We start from the raw sequence: 13,063 nt of genomic DNA on the forward strand, positions 1-13,063 counted from the left end.
AGTCGCACCGCCCAGCAACTCACCCAACTAACCCTAGCCTAATCAGAGGACAATTTACAATCACCAATTAACTACTAACTGGTACGTCTTTGGACTGTGGGAGGAAGCCAGAACACCTGCAACATGCAGTCCCAGAGAGGACATACGAACTCCTTGCAGACAGCGTTGGAATGAATGCTGTACTCCCCAAGCTCTAATATTGTTGCATTAAATGCTGCTTTACCGTGGTGCCCCTCAGAGCTGCTGGGGAAGTTTGAACTTACAGCTTGAGATGTATAGTTACACATCTACAAAACAATGTCGTGAGGGTAGTCATTTAAAACTGAGCTGCTGAGGACTGGGTCTAATCTGTAGGCTTTTAAAGCACGGTGGGCCAGTGACTACCTCTGGTGAATCATTTTACCAGCAGGCACAAAGCTCAAACTTCCCCAGCAATCCTCATTGAGATCAGCCATATCTTCACAGTCCTGGAATGTACCTCACTACCCGATGTCGGCTCTAGAGGCACAAAGGACTGCAGGCTGTGGAATCTGGGAGCAGCACTCGATCGGCTGGAGAAACTCAGCAGGTTTCGACCAGAAATGGTGACAAGTCCTTTCCTGCTCAGTGGATGCTGCTCAACCTGCTGAGATCTTCCAGTAGGGATTTTGGTGGTTAGGATTTTCTTCTGTGGAGATCTCTGCCTTAGAGGGTTGTAGAGGTTAGAGGATACAAAAAGAGGAAGTAGATATATTTTTGAAAGATTATGGAGGGCCAGAACGGTGAGGGAAATGAGGGGCAGCAGAAATGTAGGGGAAGGTGAGGGGGGAGGAGGAGGAGGACAGAGGAGGAGGGTGGGTGAGGGAGAGAGGGAGGGAGGGTGAGGGTGGGGGTGAGAGGGTAGAGGGGAGGGCGAGAGAAGGGGGAGAGGGGTGAGATAGGTGGGCAGAGATCATGGCTATTGATGTAAAGTGGAACATCCGATACAGAGATACAAGAAAGGACATGATTCCCAGCCTGTAAGGACACCCACAGTGAAGTCTTTGACTTCCAGCTCTGTGCCAGATGAGCACTCTCCACTCCTAGGTTAAAGCTGTTTTATTTACAGAGCCACCCCGCAAGGAAGAATTTCACACAAGTGGTGCCAAGACATGCTGGAACACTGTTTGACATCACAGTACATACCTGGGAATGTCAACATGCCTGCCTCACACATTCATATGAGATTTGGAACAGATCTCCAGACTTGTCTCCAACGCCCACATTTTTGAGAAAAGTTCGATTTTATGATTGAAAGCTTTTGAAAAACAAACTTTTTATAGATGTTTTTTCACAATCTCAAGATATTCAAAAGCACTTTTCAGCCAGTGGAATTCAGCTGAAATATCTTCAAAAACCATTTTGAAAAGGCGGCATCCGTCACGGAGGACTCCTGCCAACCAGGACTTGCCCTCTTCTCATTGTTACCATCAGGGAGCAGGTAGAGGAGCCTGAAGACACACACTCAACAATTCAGGAACAGCTTCTCCCAACCCCCCTGCCTTTAGATTTACGAACAGTTCACAGCCATCTTTTGTGCTAGTTAATTTATAATTTATGTGTCTTTGCACTGTACTCCTGCTGCAAAATAACAGATCATCAAAGTCAATGATGAGAAATACAAGAGATTCTGCAGATGCGGAAAATCCTGAGCAACACACACACACACACAAAATGCCAGAGGAGCTCAGCAGGTCAGGCAGCATCCATGGAAGCAGTTGACATTTCAGCCTGCAACTGTCAGCAGGCTGGATGGAGAGCGAGGTGTCTCCCAGTGGACGTTGGTTGTAGGGGATTCATAGCCCGTTCTTTAGTTAGAGCCTTCAGCATTTTGGGCATCGAGGGAGAGAGGAAGAGGAGAGCCATCCGCAGTACCACCGATGCGGCAGAGAGGGCCTCAAGATGGCTGTGGCTCAAAAGAGGGGAGCCATGGAGTCATAAGTAGCTAGCCATCTGGACACAAGCTGGGGTCTGATCAGCCCCGGCTGGGTCACCTGGAGGAGGTTGTATGATGCTGAAAGACCTGAAACACCCGATGATTCCAGGAACATCACTGAAGATGCATCCAGAAGCATCAATAGATGTATGTGCACAGCCCAAGACCGTTGATTAGGACTGCGGTAATGAATCTGATTCCGATTCACTGATGTTTATTCCCTAAAATCCACTGGTACCTCTGGAAACCCGAAAACCGATTCTCAAGTTGAGGAACTGCTTACCTGGGGAACATCTCCAGCTCCTGCAGGAACTTCTCACACAGGTTTATCAGAGTTTCCATCCTAAAATGAACAAGACGATCAGTAAGAGGTGGAAATGCAGAACGTCCCCATTCATGCACACGGCCAGGGTTGGTGCTACAGGCAGATGCAATAGGAAAGTTTAAGATACTCAATGTCCAAGTATATTTCTTAGATTCTTAAATATCTAAGATACTTAGATAGGCACATGGATGAAAGAAAAATGTAGAGCTATAAAAGGAGAGGGTTAGATTGATCTTAGAGTAAGTTAAAAGGTTGGGATAACACCGTGAACCTTTACTGTGCTGTCCCCTTGTATAGCCAACTCCCCCTGGGAAAACACCTCTGGCTATCCACTCTATCTACACCTCTTACCATCTTTAACACCTCTAGCAAGTCACCTTTCATCCTCTTTCTCTCCTAAGAGAAAAGTCCTAGCTAACTTATCCTATCTTCATAAGACTTGCTCTCTAATCCACACAACATCCTGGTAAATACCATCTGCACCCTGCAAAGCTTCTACATCTTTCCTATGGCAACAGACACAAAATGCTGGAGGAACTTGGTAGGTCAGGCAGCATCTATGGAGAGGAGTCGAGTCACTTCATCAGGGCTGGAAAGGAAGGGGGCAGAAGCCAGAATGGGGTGGGGGGGGGCAAGGGGAGGCAAAGGAGGACAAGGTAGAAGATGGTAGGTGAAGTCAGGTGGGTGCAGGGGGGGATGAAGCAAGAAGCTAGGAGGTGATAAGTGGAAAAGGTAAAGGGCTGGAGGAGGAGGAATCGGATATGAAAGGAGAGTGGACCATGGGAGTGGGGGAGGAAGCAAGATATCAGGGGGAGGCAATATATAACGAGGCAACCAGAACTGAATGTAATACTCCAAGAGAATGGGTTATACATACAGGTAAATGCAACTAGCGTAGATGGATGTCTCATTCGGCAGGAACAAATTCACAGCTGTTTTACCCACTCGAATATCAGCCTCCAGCAATAAGAGCATAAGACACAGGAGCAGAATGGGGCCATTCGGCCCATTGAGTCTGCTCACCATTCCATCATGGCCAATTTATTGTCCCTCTAAACACCATTCTCCTGTAATAAATACTGAAAGACACCGGGAGCCATTAGGCAATCTCAGTTATTGGGTGTCTTTCTGCTCCGTGAATGATACACATTTTTGGAAGTATGTGGTCACGCACTTTGAAAGAATAAAGATATAGATTATTTTCTAACGAGGGCCAGAATTCAAAATTTAGAGCCCTCGTGCAGGATTCCCTCAAGGTTAACTTGCAGGTTGAGTCGGTAGTAAGGCAGGCAAATGCAATGTTAGTATTCATTTTGAGACGACTAGAACATAAAGAGGGTGTAATGCTGAGGCTTTATAAGGCATTGGTCAGACAATATGGAGTATTATGAGCAGTTCTGGGACCATTATCTAGACCTGGCTGGGGCTAGTGGGGCTAGAACTAGGAATTTTGAACAGTTCAATGCATGGCTGAGGAGTTGGTGTAGGAGGGAGGGCATAAGATTTTTGGATCATTGGACTCTCTTCCAGGGAAGGTGAGACCTGTAAAGACGGGATGGTTTGCACCTGAACTAGAGAGGCACTAATATCCTAGCACAGCGGTCCCCAACCACCGGGCCGCAAAGCATGCGCCATCAGGCCGCGAGAAAACGATATGATTTGGCGATAGGAGTCAGCTGCACCTTTCCTCGTTCCCTGTCACGCCCACTGTTGAGCCATTACGCACGCGAGCTCATTACCCGCGCGTCGTGCTTTTCAGCGCAGGAAGGAGATCAACTCCTCGAGCTTGCAAATGACAGCGGGCTGAAAAGTACGTTTGACATAACATCTCTGCCGGCATTCTGGATCAAAGTCAGGGCTAAAAATCCTGAGATAGCCACGAAAGCACTGAAAACGTTGCTTCCATTTCCAACATATCTCTGCAATGAATGCAACGAAAACTAAATTGCGGAATAGACTGGACATAAGGAACTCCCTTCGAGTATCGCTGTCTCCCATCACCCTTCGATAGGACCGTGTTGTGGCAGGAAAACAAGCCCAGGACTCCCACTGATTCAGCAATATTGGTGTGTTGCAATGATTTTATATGTTCATACGGGGAAAATATGTGCTGTGTGTTTAATATCCAAACGTTACTTAAAATGTTATGCTATTGACTTATATAACCATATAACAATTACAGCACGGAAACAGGCCATCTCTCCCCTTCTAGTCCATGCCGAACGCTACTCTCACCTAGTCCCATTGACCTGCACTCAGCCCATAACCGTCCATTCCTTTCCTGTCCATATACCTATCCAATTTTTCTTTAAGTGATAATATCGAACCTGCCTCTACCACTTCTACTGGAAGTTTGTTCAACACTTACTTCAAGCTCCCCTGTCCTCCCCTGATAATTGACTTATCACTATATTCATGCGAGGAAAATATGCGTTCTGTGTTTAATATTAAATTCGTTAGATAAACCCTTTTAGAAACGAAATTGAGTGTATTAGCTAATTATCATCTATATTCTGGTCGTGATTAACACCTCCCCCCCCCGGAACAGAATCGCCAAAAAAGATTTGTAGAAAAAAATCGTACACGCATGCGCGCTGGTGCCCGTGCAAGGCTTCATGGTCATTATAGTCTTTCTCGGGGTAAACTCAGCATATTTGACTGCTACTCTTGTCCGTTGGCAACCCTACCACCACCCCCCCCCCCACCCCCCAGTCGGCCGGTCTGCAAGAATATTGTCAGTATGAAACCGGTCCGCAGTGCGAAAAAGGTTGGGGACCCCTGTCCTAGCAGGAAGATTTGTTATTGCTGCACAGTGGGGTTTAAACTAGAGTTGTAGGGGGATGGAAACCAGAGTGCCAGAAGAGTTAGTGGTGAGGTTGTGGAGGCAGATGTTGTTAAGACCTGAGAGAGAGTTAGGGATCAAAAGATTCAGCATGGTGTCACTAGTGTCCTGAGCTGCGTATATTTCAATGCAAGAAGTATTGGAGGAAAGGCAGGTGATGGTTCTGAAGATCAGGCAGCTGGTTTACAAACGGAGGCAATGTATAGTGAGGAGAGGCTTTCATAGGGCAAAGTTGCAGTCAACAGGATGCGTTGCAACATAAAAGGCGGACAAAGTCGAGAAAGGTGAATACAGGACTGAAGGTGTTGTAGCTGAATGCGCACAGCATACGGAATAAGATAGATGAACTTGTAGCACATTTGTAGATTGGCAGGTATGATGTTGTAGGCATCACTGAGTCATGCCTGAAAGAAGATTATAGCTGGGAGCTTAATGTCCAAGGACAGGCAGGAAAGCATTGCTTTGTTGGTAAAAAGTGAAATCAAATCATTAGATAGAGGTAACATAGGAAGGTACTGTATCATTGTGGATAAAGCCAAGGAACTGCAAGGGTAAAAAGACCCTGGTGGGAGCTGTAAGGTGGTGGCATCCGTTTGTCTCCCGAGACCATGGATCTGCACCTGGAAAGTTTCCAGGGCACAGGCCTGGGCAAGGTTTTATGGAAGACTGGCAGTTGCCCATGCTGCAAGTCTCCCCTCTCCACGCCACCGATCCTGTCCAAGGGAAGGGCAAGGGCCGATACAACTTGACACTGGTGTCATCGCAGGAGTTGCCAGAACGAGGTTGAAGGCAACGTCGGACTGCCTTAGGGACTCCAGCTCCAGATTTGTCCTCAGGGTTTACTCCAGAAGCCTTTCCCATGAGTGGGTAGGGCCGCAAGGCAGCAGAGGTTTGAAATCAGGGTTTTCCCTCTCTTAGATGGACTGCCTTCCCAGGCTGACGAGCTCCATTTACCCAAAGCACTGGTTTTAAGGCGTCAGGACCTGCCTTCACCCCTTCTCCTATCAGTAGAAACAGTTCCTCTGGGCTTAGAGGCTAAGCCACACGAGAAGGCCAGGGAGCTGTTTACAGGCCCACAAATAGTAGTAAGGATGTGGTCTACAAATTACAGCTGGAGACAGAAAATGCATGCCAAGAGGATAGATAATGTTACATTAGTCATGGGGGATTTCAATATGCAGGTAGATTGGGGAAATCACGTTGGTACTGGATTCCAAGAGGGAGAATTTCTAAAGTGCCTATGAGATAGTTTTTTAAAAGCAGCTCATGGTGGAGCCCATTAGGGGATTGGCTATTCAGGAGTGGGTGTTGTGCAATGAACCAGAATTGATTAGCGAGCTTAAGATAAAATAACCTTTAGGGGAAAGTGATCATAATATGATCGAATTTGCCCTGAAATATGAGAAAGAGAAGGTAAAGTCAGCTATATCAGTATTACAGTGGAGTCAAGGGAATTATAGAGGCCTGAGAGAGGAGTTGGCCAGAATTGATTGGAAAAGAACACTGGCAAGGTTGACAGCAGAGCAGCAATGGCTGGAATTTCTGGAAGCAATTCGGAAGGCACAGAATATATAAATCACAAAGAGGAAGATGCATTCTAAAGGCAGGATGACACAACCGTGAGAAGTCAAAGCCAACATAAAACCCAAAGAGAGGGCATATAAACGAGCAAAAATTAGTGGGAAGTTAGAGGATTAGAAAGCTTTTAAAAACCAACAGCAGGCAACAAAAAGTCATCAAGAAGGTACAGATGGAATACAGAAGCTAGCTAGCCAATAATATTAAAGATAATACCAAAAGTTTCTTCCGATACATAAAGTGTAGAACAGAGGTAACAGTGGACATCTGACCGCTCAGATGTTGAAGAGGTAATGATGGGGGACAAGGAAATGGCGGATGAACTGAATAAATATTTTGCATCAGTCTTCACTGTGAAAGATACTAGCAGTGTGGAAGTTCCAGGTGTCAGGGGCCATTAAGTGTGTGAAGTTACCATAACTAGAGAGAAGGTTCTTGGGAAACTGAAAGGTCTGAAGGTAGATAAAATCACCTGGACTAGACGGTATACACACCAGAGTTCTGAAAGAGGTAGCTAAAGAGATAGTGGGTGACGCCTCAGGGTCCTTGGAGGCACATGATAAAATAGGCCGTAGTCAGCATGGTTTTCTTAAGGGAAAATCTTCCCTGACAAAATTGAAGAAATATCAGGCAGGATGTACTAATCGAATTGGTTGATGCTGGGTACTTGGATTTGCAGTAGGCCTTTGACAAAGTGCCACACGTGACCAGACTGTTTAACAAAGATCCGTGGTGTTACAGGAAAGATTCTAGCATGGGTAAAGCAGTAGCTGATTGGCAGGAGGCAAAGAGCGGGAATAAAGGGAGCCTTTCTTGGTTGGCTGCAGGCGACTAGTGGTGTTCCACAGGTGTCTGTGTTGGGACTGATCCTTTTTACGTTTTGTGTCAATGATCTGGATGATGGAATTGATGGATTTGTTGCAAAGTTTGCAGACGACACAAAGATAAGTGGAGGGGCAGGTAGTTTTGAGGAAGTAGGGAGACTACAGAATAACTTAGATTAGGAGAATGAGCAAAGAAATAGCGGATGGAATACAGTGTCGGGAAGTGTATGGTCATGTACTTTGGTACAGGAAATGAAAGGGTTGACTATTTTCAAAATGGAGAGAAAATACAAATAGATGAGGCACAAAGGGACTAGCGAGTCCTTGTGCAGGATTCCCTAAAAGTTAATTTACAGGTTGAGTCTATGGTGAGGAAGGCAAATGTAATGTTAGCATTCATTTCATGAGAACTAGAATATAAAAGCTAGGATGTAACGTTGAGACTTTATAAAGCACTGGTGAGACCTTACCTGGAGTATTGTGAGCAGTTTTATAGTCATAGTCATACTTTATTGATCCTGAGGGAAATTGGGTTTCGTTACAATTGCACCAACCAAGAAAAGAGTATAAATATAGCAATATAAAACCTTAAATAATTAAATAATATGTAAATTATGCCAGGAAATAAGTCCAGGATCAGCCTATTGGCTCAGGGTGTCTGACCCTCCAAGGGAGGAGTTGTAAAGTTTGATGGCCACAGGCAGGAATGACTTCCTATGACGCTCAGCGTTGCATCTCGGTGGAATGAGTCTCTGGCTGAATGTACTCCTGTGCCCAACCAGTACATTATGTAGTGGATGGGAGACATTGTCCAAGATGGCATGCAACTTAGACAGCAACCTCTTTTCAGACACCACCGTCAGAGAGTCCAGTTCCATCCCCACAATATCACTGGCCTTACGAATGAATTTGTTGATTCTGTTGGGGTCTGCTACCCTCAGCCTGCTGCCCCAGCACACAACAGCAAACATGATAGCACTGGCCACCACAGACTCGTAGAACATCCTCAGCATTGTCCGGCAGATGTTAAAGGACCTCAGTCTCTTAAGGAAATACACACTCAGGAAATTTATGCCCCTTACCTTAAAAAAATGTGCTGAAACTGCAGAAAATTCAAATGAGGTTCACAAAAATTATTCTAGGATTGAATAGTCTGTCATATGAAGAGCGTTTGATGGCTCTGGGCCTGCATTCAGAAGAATGAGGGGTGACCTTATTGAAACCTATTAAATGGTGAAAGGCCTTGATAGAGTGGATGTGGAGGGGATGTTTTCTATCATGGGAGAGTCTAAGACCAGAGAACACAGCCTCAGAATAGAGGGGTGTCCTTTTAGAGTGAAGATGAGTAGGAATTTCTTTAGCCAGAGAGTGGTGAAACTATGGAATTCATTGCCATAAATGGCTGTGGGGGCCAAGTCTTTATATATATTAAGGGAGAGGTTGATAGATTCTTGATTGATCAGGGCATGAAGGGATATGGAGAGAAGGCAGGAGATTGGGGCCGAAAGGAAAATTGGATCAGCCATGATGAAATGGTGGAAACACGAGGAATTCTGCAGATGCTGGAAATTCAAGCACACACATCAGTTGCTGGTGAACGCAGCAGGCCAGGCAGCATCTCTAGGAAGAGGTACAGTTGATATTTCGGGCCGAGACCCTTTGTCAGGACTAACTGAAGGAAGAGCTAGTAAGAGATTTGAAAGTGGGAGGGGGAGGAGGAGATCCAAAATGATAGGAGAAGACAGGAAGGGGAGGGATGGAGCCAAGAGCTGGACAGGTGATTGGCAAAAGGGATATGAGAGGATCATGGGACAGGAGGCCCAGGGAGAAGGAAGAGGGGGAGGGGGGGGTGAAAACCCAGAGGATGGGCAAGGGGTATAGTGAGAGGGACAGAGGGAGAAAAAGGAGAGAGAGAGAAAGAATGTGTGTATATAAATAAATAACGGATGGGGTACGAGGGGGAGGTGGGGCATTAGTGGAAGTTAGAGAAGTCAATGTTCATGCCATCAGGTTGGAGGCTATCGTGGAGGAAATGGTGGAGCAGATTTGATGGGCCAAAATGGCCTAATTCTGTTCCTATATTTTATGGTCTTATGGATATATTTAAAGCGGATGTTGATTGGTTCTTGATTAGTCAGGGCGTCAAAAGTTACGGGGAGAAGGCAGAAGAAAGGGGTGGATGGCCTTATCCTGCTCCTGTGCCTAATGGTTTCTTCGGACCTGTGTCACTACTACAACAGCCCGTTGGCCCCACGTCCCAACCACTCATTGCGCCCCGAGACGATTCACAGTGGGTTCCTCACCCTCGGCTGGTGCGAGCCGTCAGTATGAGCTGTAGCGCTTTGGCCTGAAGCCGCATGTGGTGAATGAGGGCAACGTGCCGGCTCTCCAGGCCACTGTACAGAAACTCCAGCTTGTAGGTGTGCTCCAGAATCTGCAGGGAGAGACAGAGAGGGTAGGTCACCGTCGACAGTTACACTTTACTCTGAACTCTGTTATTGTTTTACATCAACGCACTGCGTAATGATCTGATCTGTAAGAACAGTTTGCAGGCCAAGTGTTTCACTGTACTTCAATACATGTGACAACAATAAACCGATACCAATCCATGTACCACGACACAGTGAATGGCACCCAGACAGATCGATAAGTACAAATAGTTGGACTCTTGATCTCACATTCTATCTTATTATGATCATGCACCTTATTGTTTACCTGCACTGCACTTTCTCTGTAGCTGTAACACTCCATTCTGTTTTCTGTTATTGCCTTATCTTGTACTACCTCAATACACTGTAATGGTTTGATCTATATAAGTCGTCGTGGCTATCCCTCGAGGTCGAGGATGATGGACTTCGTTCTGTTGATCTACTTATGGGCTCTTAGGTGGCTTAGGAGTCCAATCTTGGCTTTGAAAGTTCTTCCGCATTCAGGACAGGTAGTTCCAGATAGCAGATCGGGCTTTGGTTGTTGTTGCCTTTCTTTCCATTTTCTTCTCTTTTTAGATTATGAAGACACGTAGTCCCCTGTTATTGTCATTTAGTAATGCATGCATTAAGAAATGATATATTATTTCCTCTGGTGTGATATCACAAAACACAGGACAGACCAAGACTGAAAAAACTGACAAAACCACATAATTATAACATATAGTTACAACAGTGCAAAGCAATACTATAACTTGATGAAGTCCATGAGCACAGTAAAGTTCAAAGTCTCTCAAATGTCCCACATCTCACGCAGACGGGAGAAGGAAGAAAAACTCTCCCTGCCATGCCGACCACAGTCCGACTCTGAGTCATCCGAAAACTTCGAGCTCTGATCAGCTCTCCGACACCAAGTGCTGAGCGGCATCTCTGCCGAACGATTCGACCTTCTTCTCAGTTGCCAAAAGCAGGCAAGGCCGGGGATTTTGAGGCCTTCCCTCTGAAAGATTCACAACCACACAGTAACGACAGCAGCGAACGGGCATTTCAGAAATTTCTCCAGATGTTCCTCTGTGCTTTCATGTCCATTCTCCATCAAATCAGTATTGTCCATGGCCCCTATTTAACAGACACGATATCATTTTTTACTGGAGGGCTGCGTACGCGCGGTGTGCTGCCATCTTCTCCTCCCGCTGAATTCTTCTAATTCTGCACATCTGTTGGCTTCAGAAGTTGCTGTTCCTTCTCGGATGATGGCTTGCCAGAGTTTCCCGTCCTTGGAAGTGGTTTCCCAATTATTGATGTCGATGTTACATTTCTTCATGTTGCCTTTTAAGACGTCTTTGAATCTCTTCTGTTGTCCGCCTCTTTTACGTTTGCCTAAACATTCAACAGAATCACAAGTAACACCATATCTCAGGTCTGCTTCTTGCCCAGTCTTCAGCCCCTTTTTCCAAAGATCCATTCATTTCCGCTTCCAACCCGCACATTAGAATTCCAGACACTTACAGAGTTGTGGACACAGCTCAGCACGTCACAGACACCAGCCATAAGCCATAGCAGCAGGTAGGTTCTTGATTAGCAATGGTGTCAAAGGTTAGGGGGGGAAGACGGGAGAATGGAGTTGACGGGGATAATAAATCAGCCATGATGGAATAATGGAGCAGACTCAATGGGCCAAATGGCTTAATTATTCTCCTATGTCTTCCAGTCTTTATCAGGGTAACTGCATTCTAACATCTTTCACAGGTATGCTCCTCTAGCATCTTACAGATGATAAAGCCCGAAGGCACAAGAGATTGCAACGGGTCGAGCTGCATCCGTGTTGGGCGGGAAGGCACCACTGGCCGTGCGTCAAGCGCCTGCATCCGGACTGAGAGTGGAGGTGCGAAGTTGCAGTGAGGCAAAGGTAGCCCGGGGAAGTTGTATTCAAGCAAGAGTATGAAGACATTGGAACAGAATTAGGCCATTCATCCCACTGAGTCTGCACCCAGAGCGAGACCACCAGATAGACTGTGGCAGTGAGTACCAGTGAGGCTTCTGTAGTGAGACCTTTCCAGAAAGGTCTCCCTAAAACATAGCTTCCCTTCACACAATCGGGGGGGGGGGGGGGGCTGGAGACATGCGAGATAACTGAAGGATGTGAAACATATCCAACAACTGAAAGCTCAATTGTCTTTACTAACTTCAAAATATCGCCGGCAGTCTGCTGGAAGTTTCATTTTGACTTTTAACAACTCAATTGTCCTAACTAACTTGAAAATATCATTGGCTGTCTGTTTGATCCTTGCAGCCTTTGACACCCTTACTAATCAAAAACCTATCTTTTGCTTTAAATATACCTGATGACCAGACCTCCACAACTATCTACGGCAATGAATTCAACAGATTCACACACCTCTGGTTAACGATATTCCTCCTCATCTCTGTTCTAGGGGGACACCCTTGTATTCTGAGGCTGTGCCCCATGGTTCTAGACTCCCCCACGGTAGGAAACATCCTGTCCGCATCCACTCTATCCAGGCCATTTAATATTCAATAGGTTTCAATCAGACCTCCTCTCATTCCTCTAACCGGAGCAACAGGTCAATGGCAGATGCCATCTCTCTGGCCCGACATTCCTCCTTAGAACACCTGGAGAATAAAGACGCATACGTAAGGCTCCTTTTCATTGACCACAGCTCTGCCTTTAATACCATTATTCCAAATAAACTGATTCCTAAGCTCCGGAACCTGGACCTTAGCACTCAGATCAGCAGCTGGATCTTCAGCTTCCTCACAGACAGGACCCAGGCTGTAAAAATAGGGGACAAGCTCTCCTCCACAATCACTCTGAGCACCGGTGCCCCACAAGGCTGTGTACTCAGCCCCCTGCTGTACTCACTGTACACCCATGATTGTGTAGCCAAGTTTCCATCGAACTCAATATATTAGTTTGCTGATGACATAACAACTGTAGGCCGTATCTCCGGTAATGATGAGTTTGAGTACAGAGGGGAAATTAAGAACCTGGTGACATGGTGCGAAGACAATAACCTATCCCTCAATGTCAGCAAGACGAAGGAATTGGTTGGTGACTTCAGAAGGAGTAGCGGACCGCACGACCCCATTTAC

At 46.0% G+C, this 13,063-nt stretch overlaps 1 protein-coding gene across 1 annotated transcript in view; it reads right to left on the reverse strand.

Moving 5' to 3' along the window:
* ints4 (integrator complex subunit 4) overlaps positions 1 to 13,063 on the reverse strand; it is a 115,640-nt gene that overhangs the window by 18,074 nt on the left and 84,503 nt on the right. The window contains exons 18-19 of the mRNA XM_063054678.1: positions 9,827 to 9,957; positions 2,238 to 2,297 (exon numbers count right to left, since the gene is read on the reverse strand). Coding sequence (XP_062910748.1) covers positions 2,238 to 2,297; positions 9,827 to 9,957 — 191 coding nt within the window. The remainder of the gene's footprint in view (positions 1 to 2,237; positions 2,298 to 9,826; positions 9,958 to 13,063) is intronic.

The sequence above is a fragment of the Mobula hypostoma genome, chromosome 7 (genome assembly GCF_963921235.1).
Source record: "Mobula hypostoma chromosome 7, sMobHyp1.1, whole genome shotgun sequence".
Lineage (NCBI taxonomy): Eukaryota > Metazoa > Chordata > Chondrichthyes > Myliobatiformes > Myliobatidae > Mobula > Mobula hypostoma.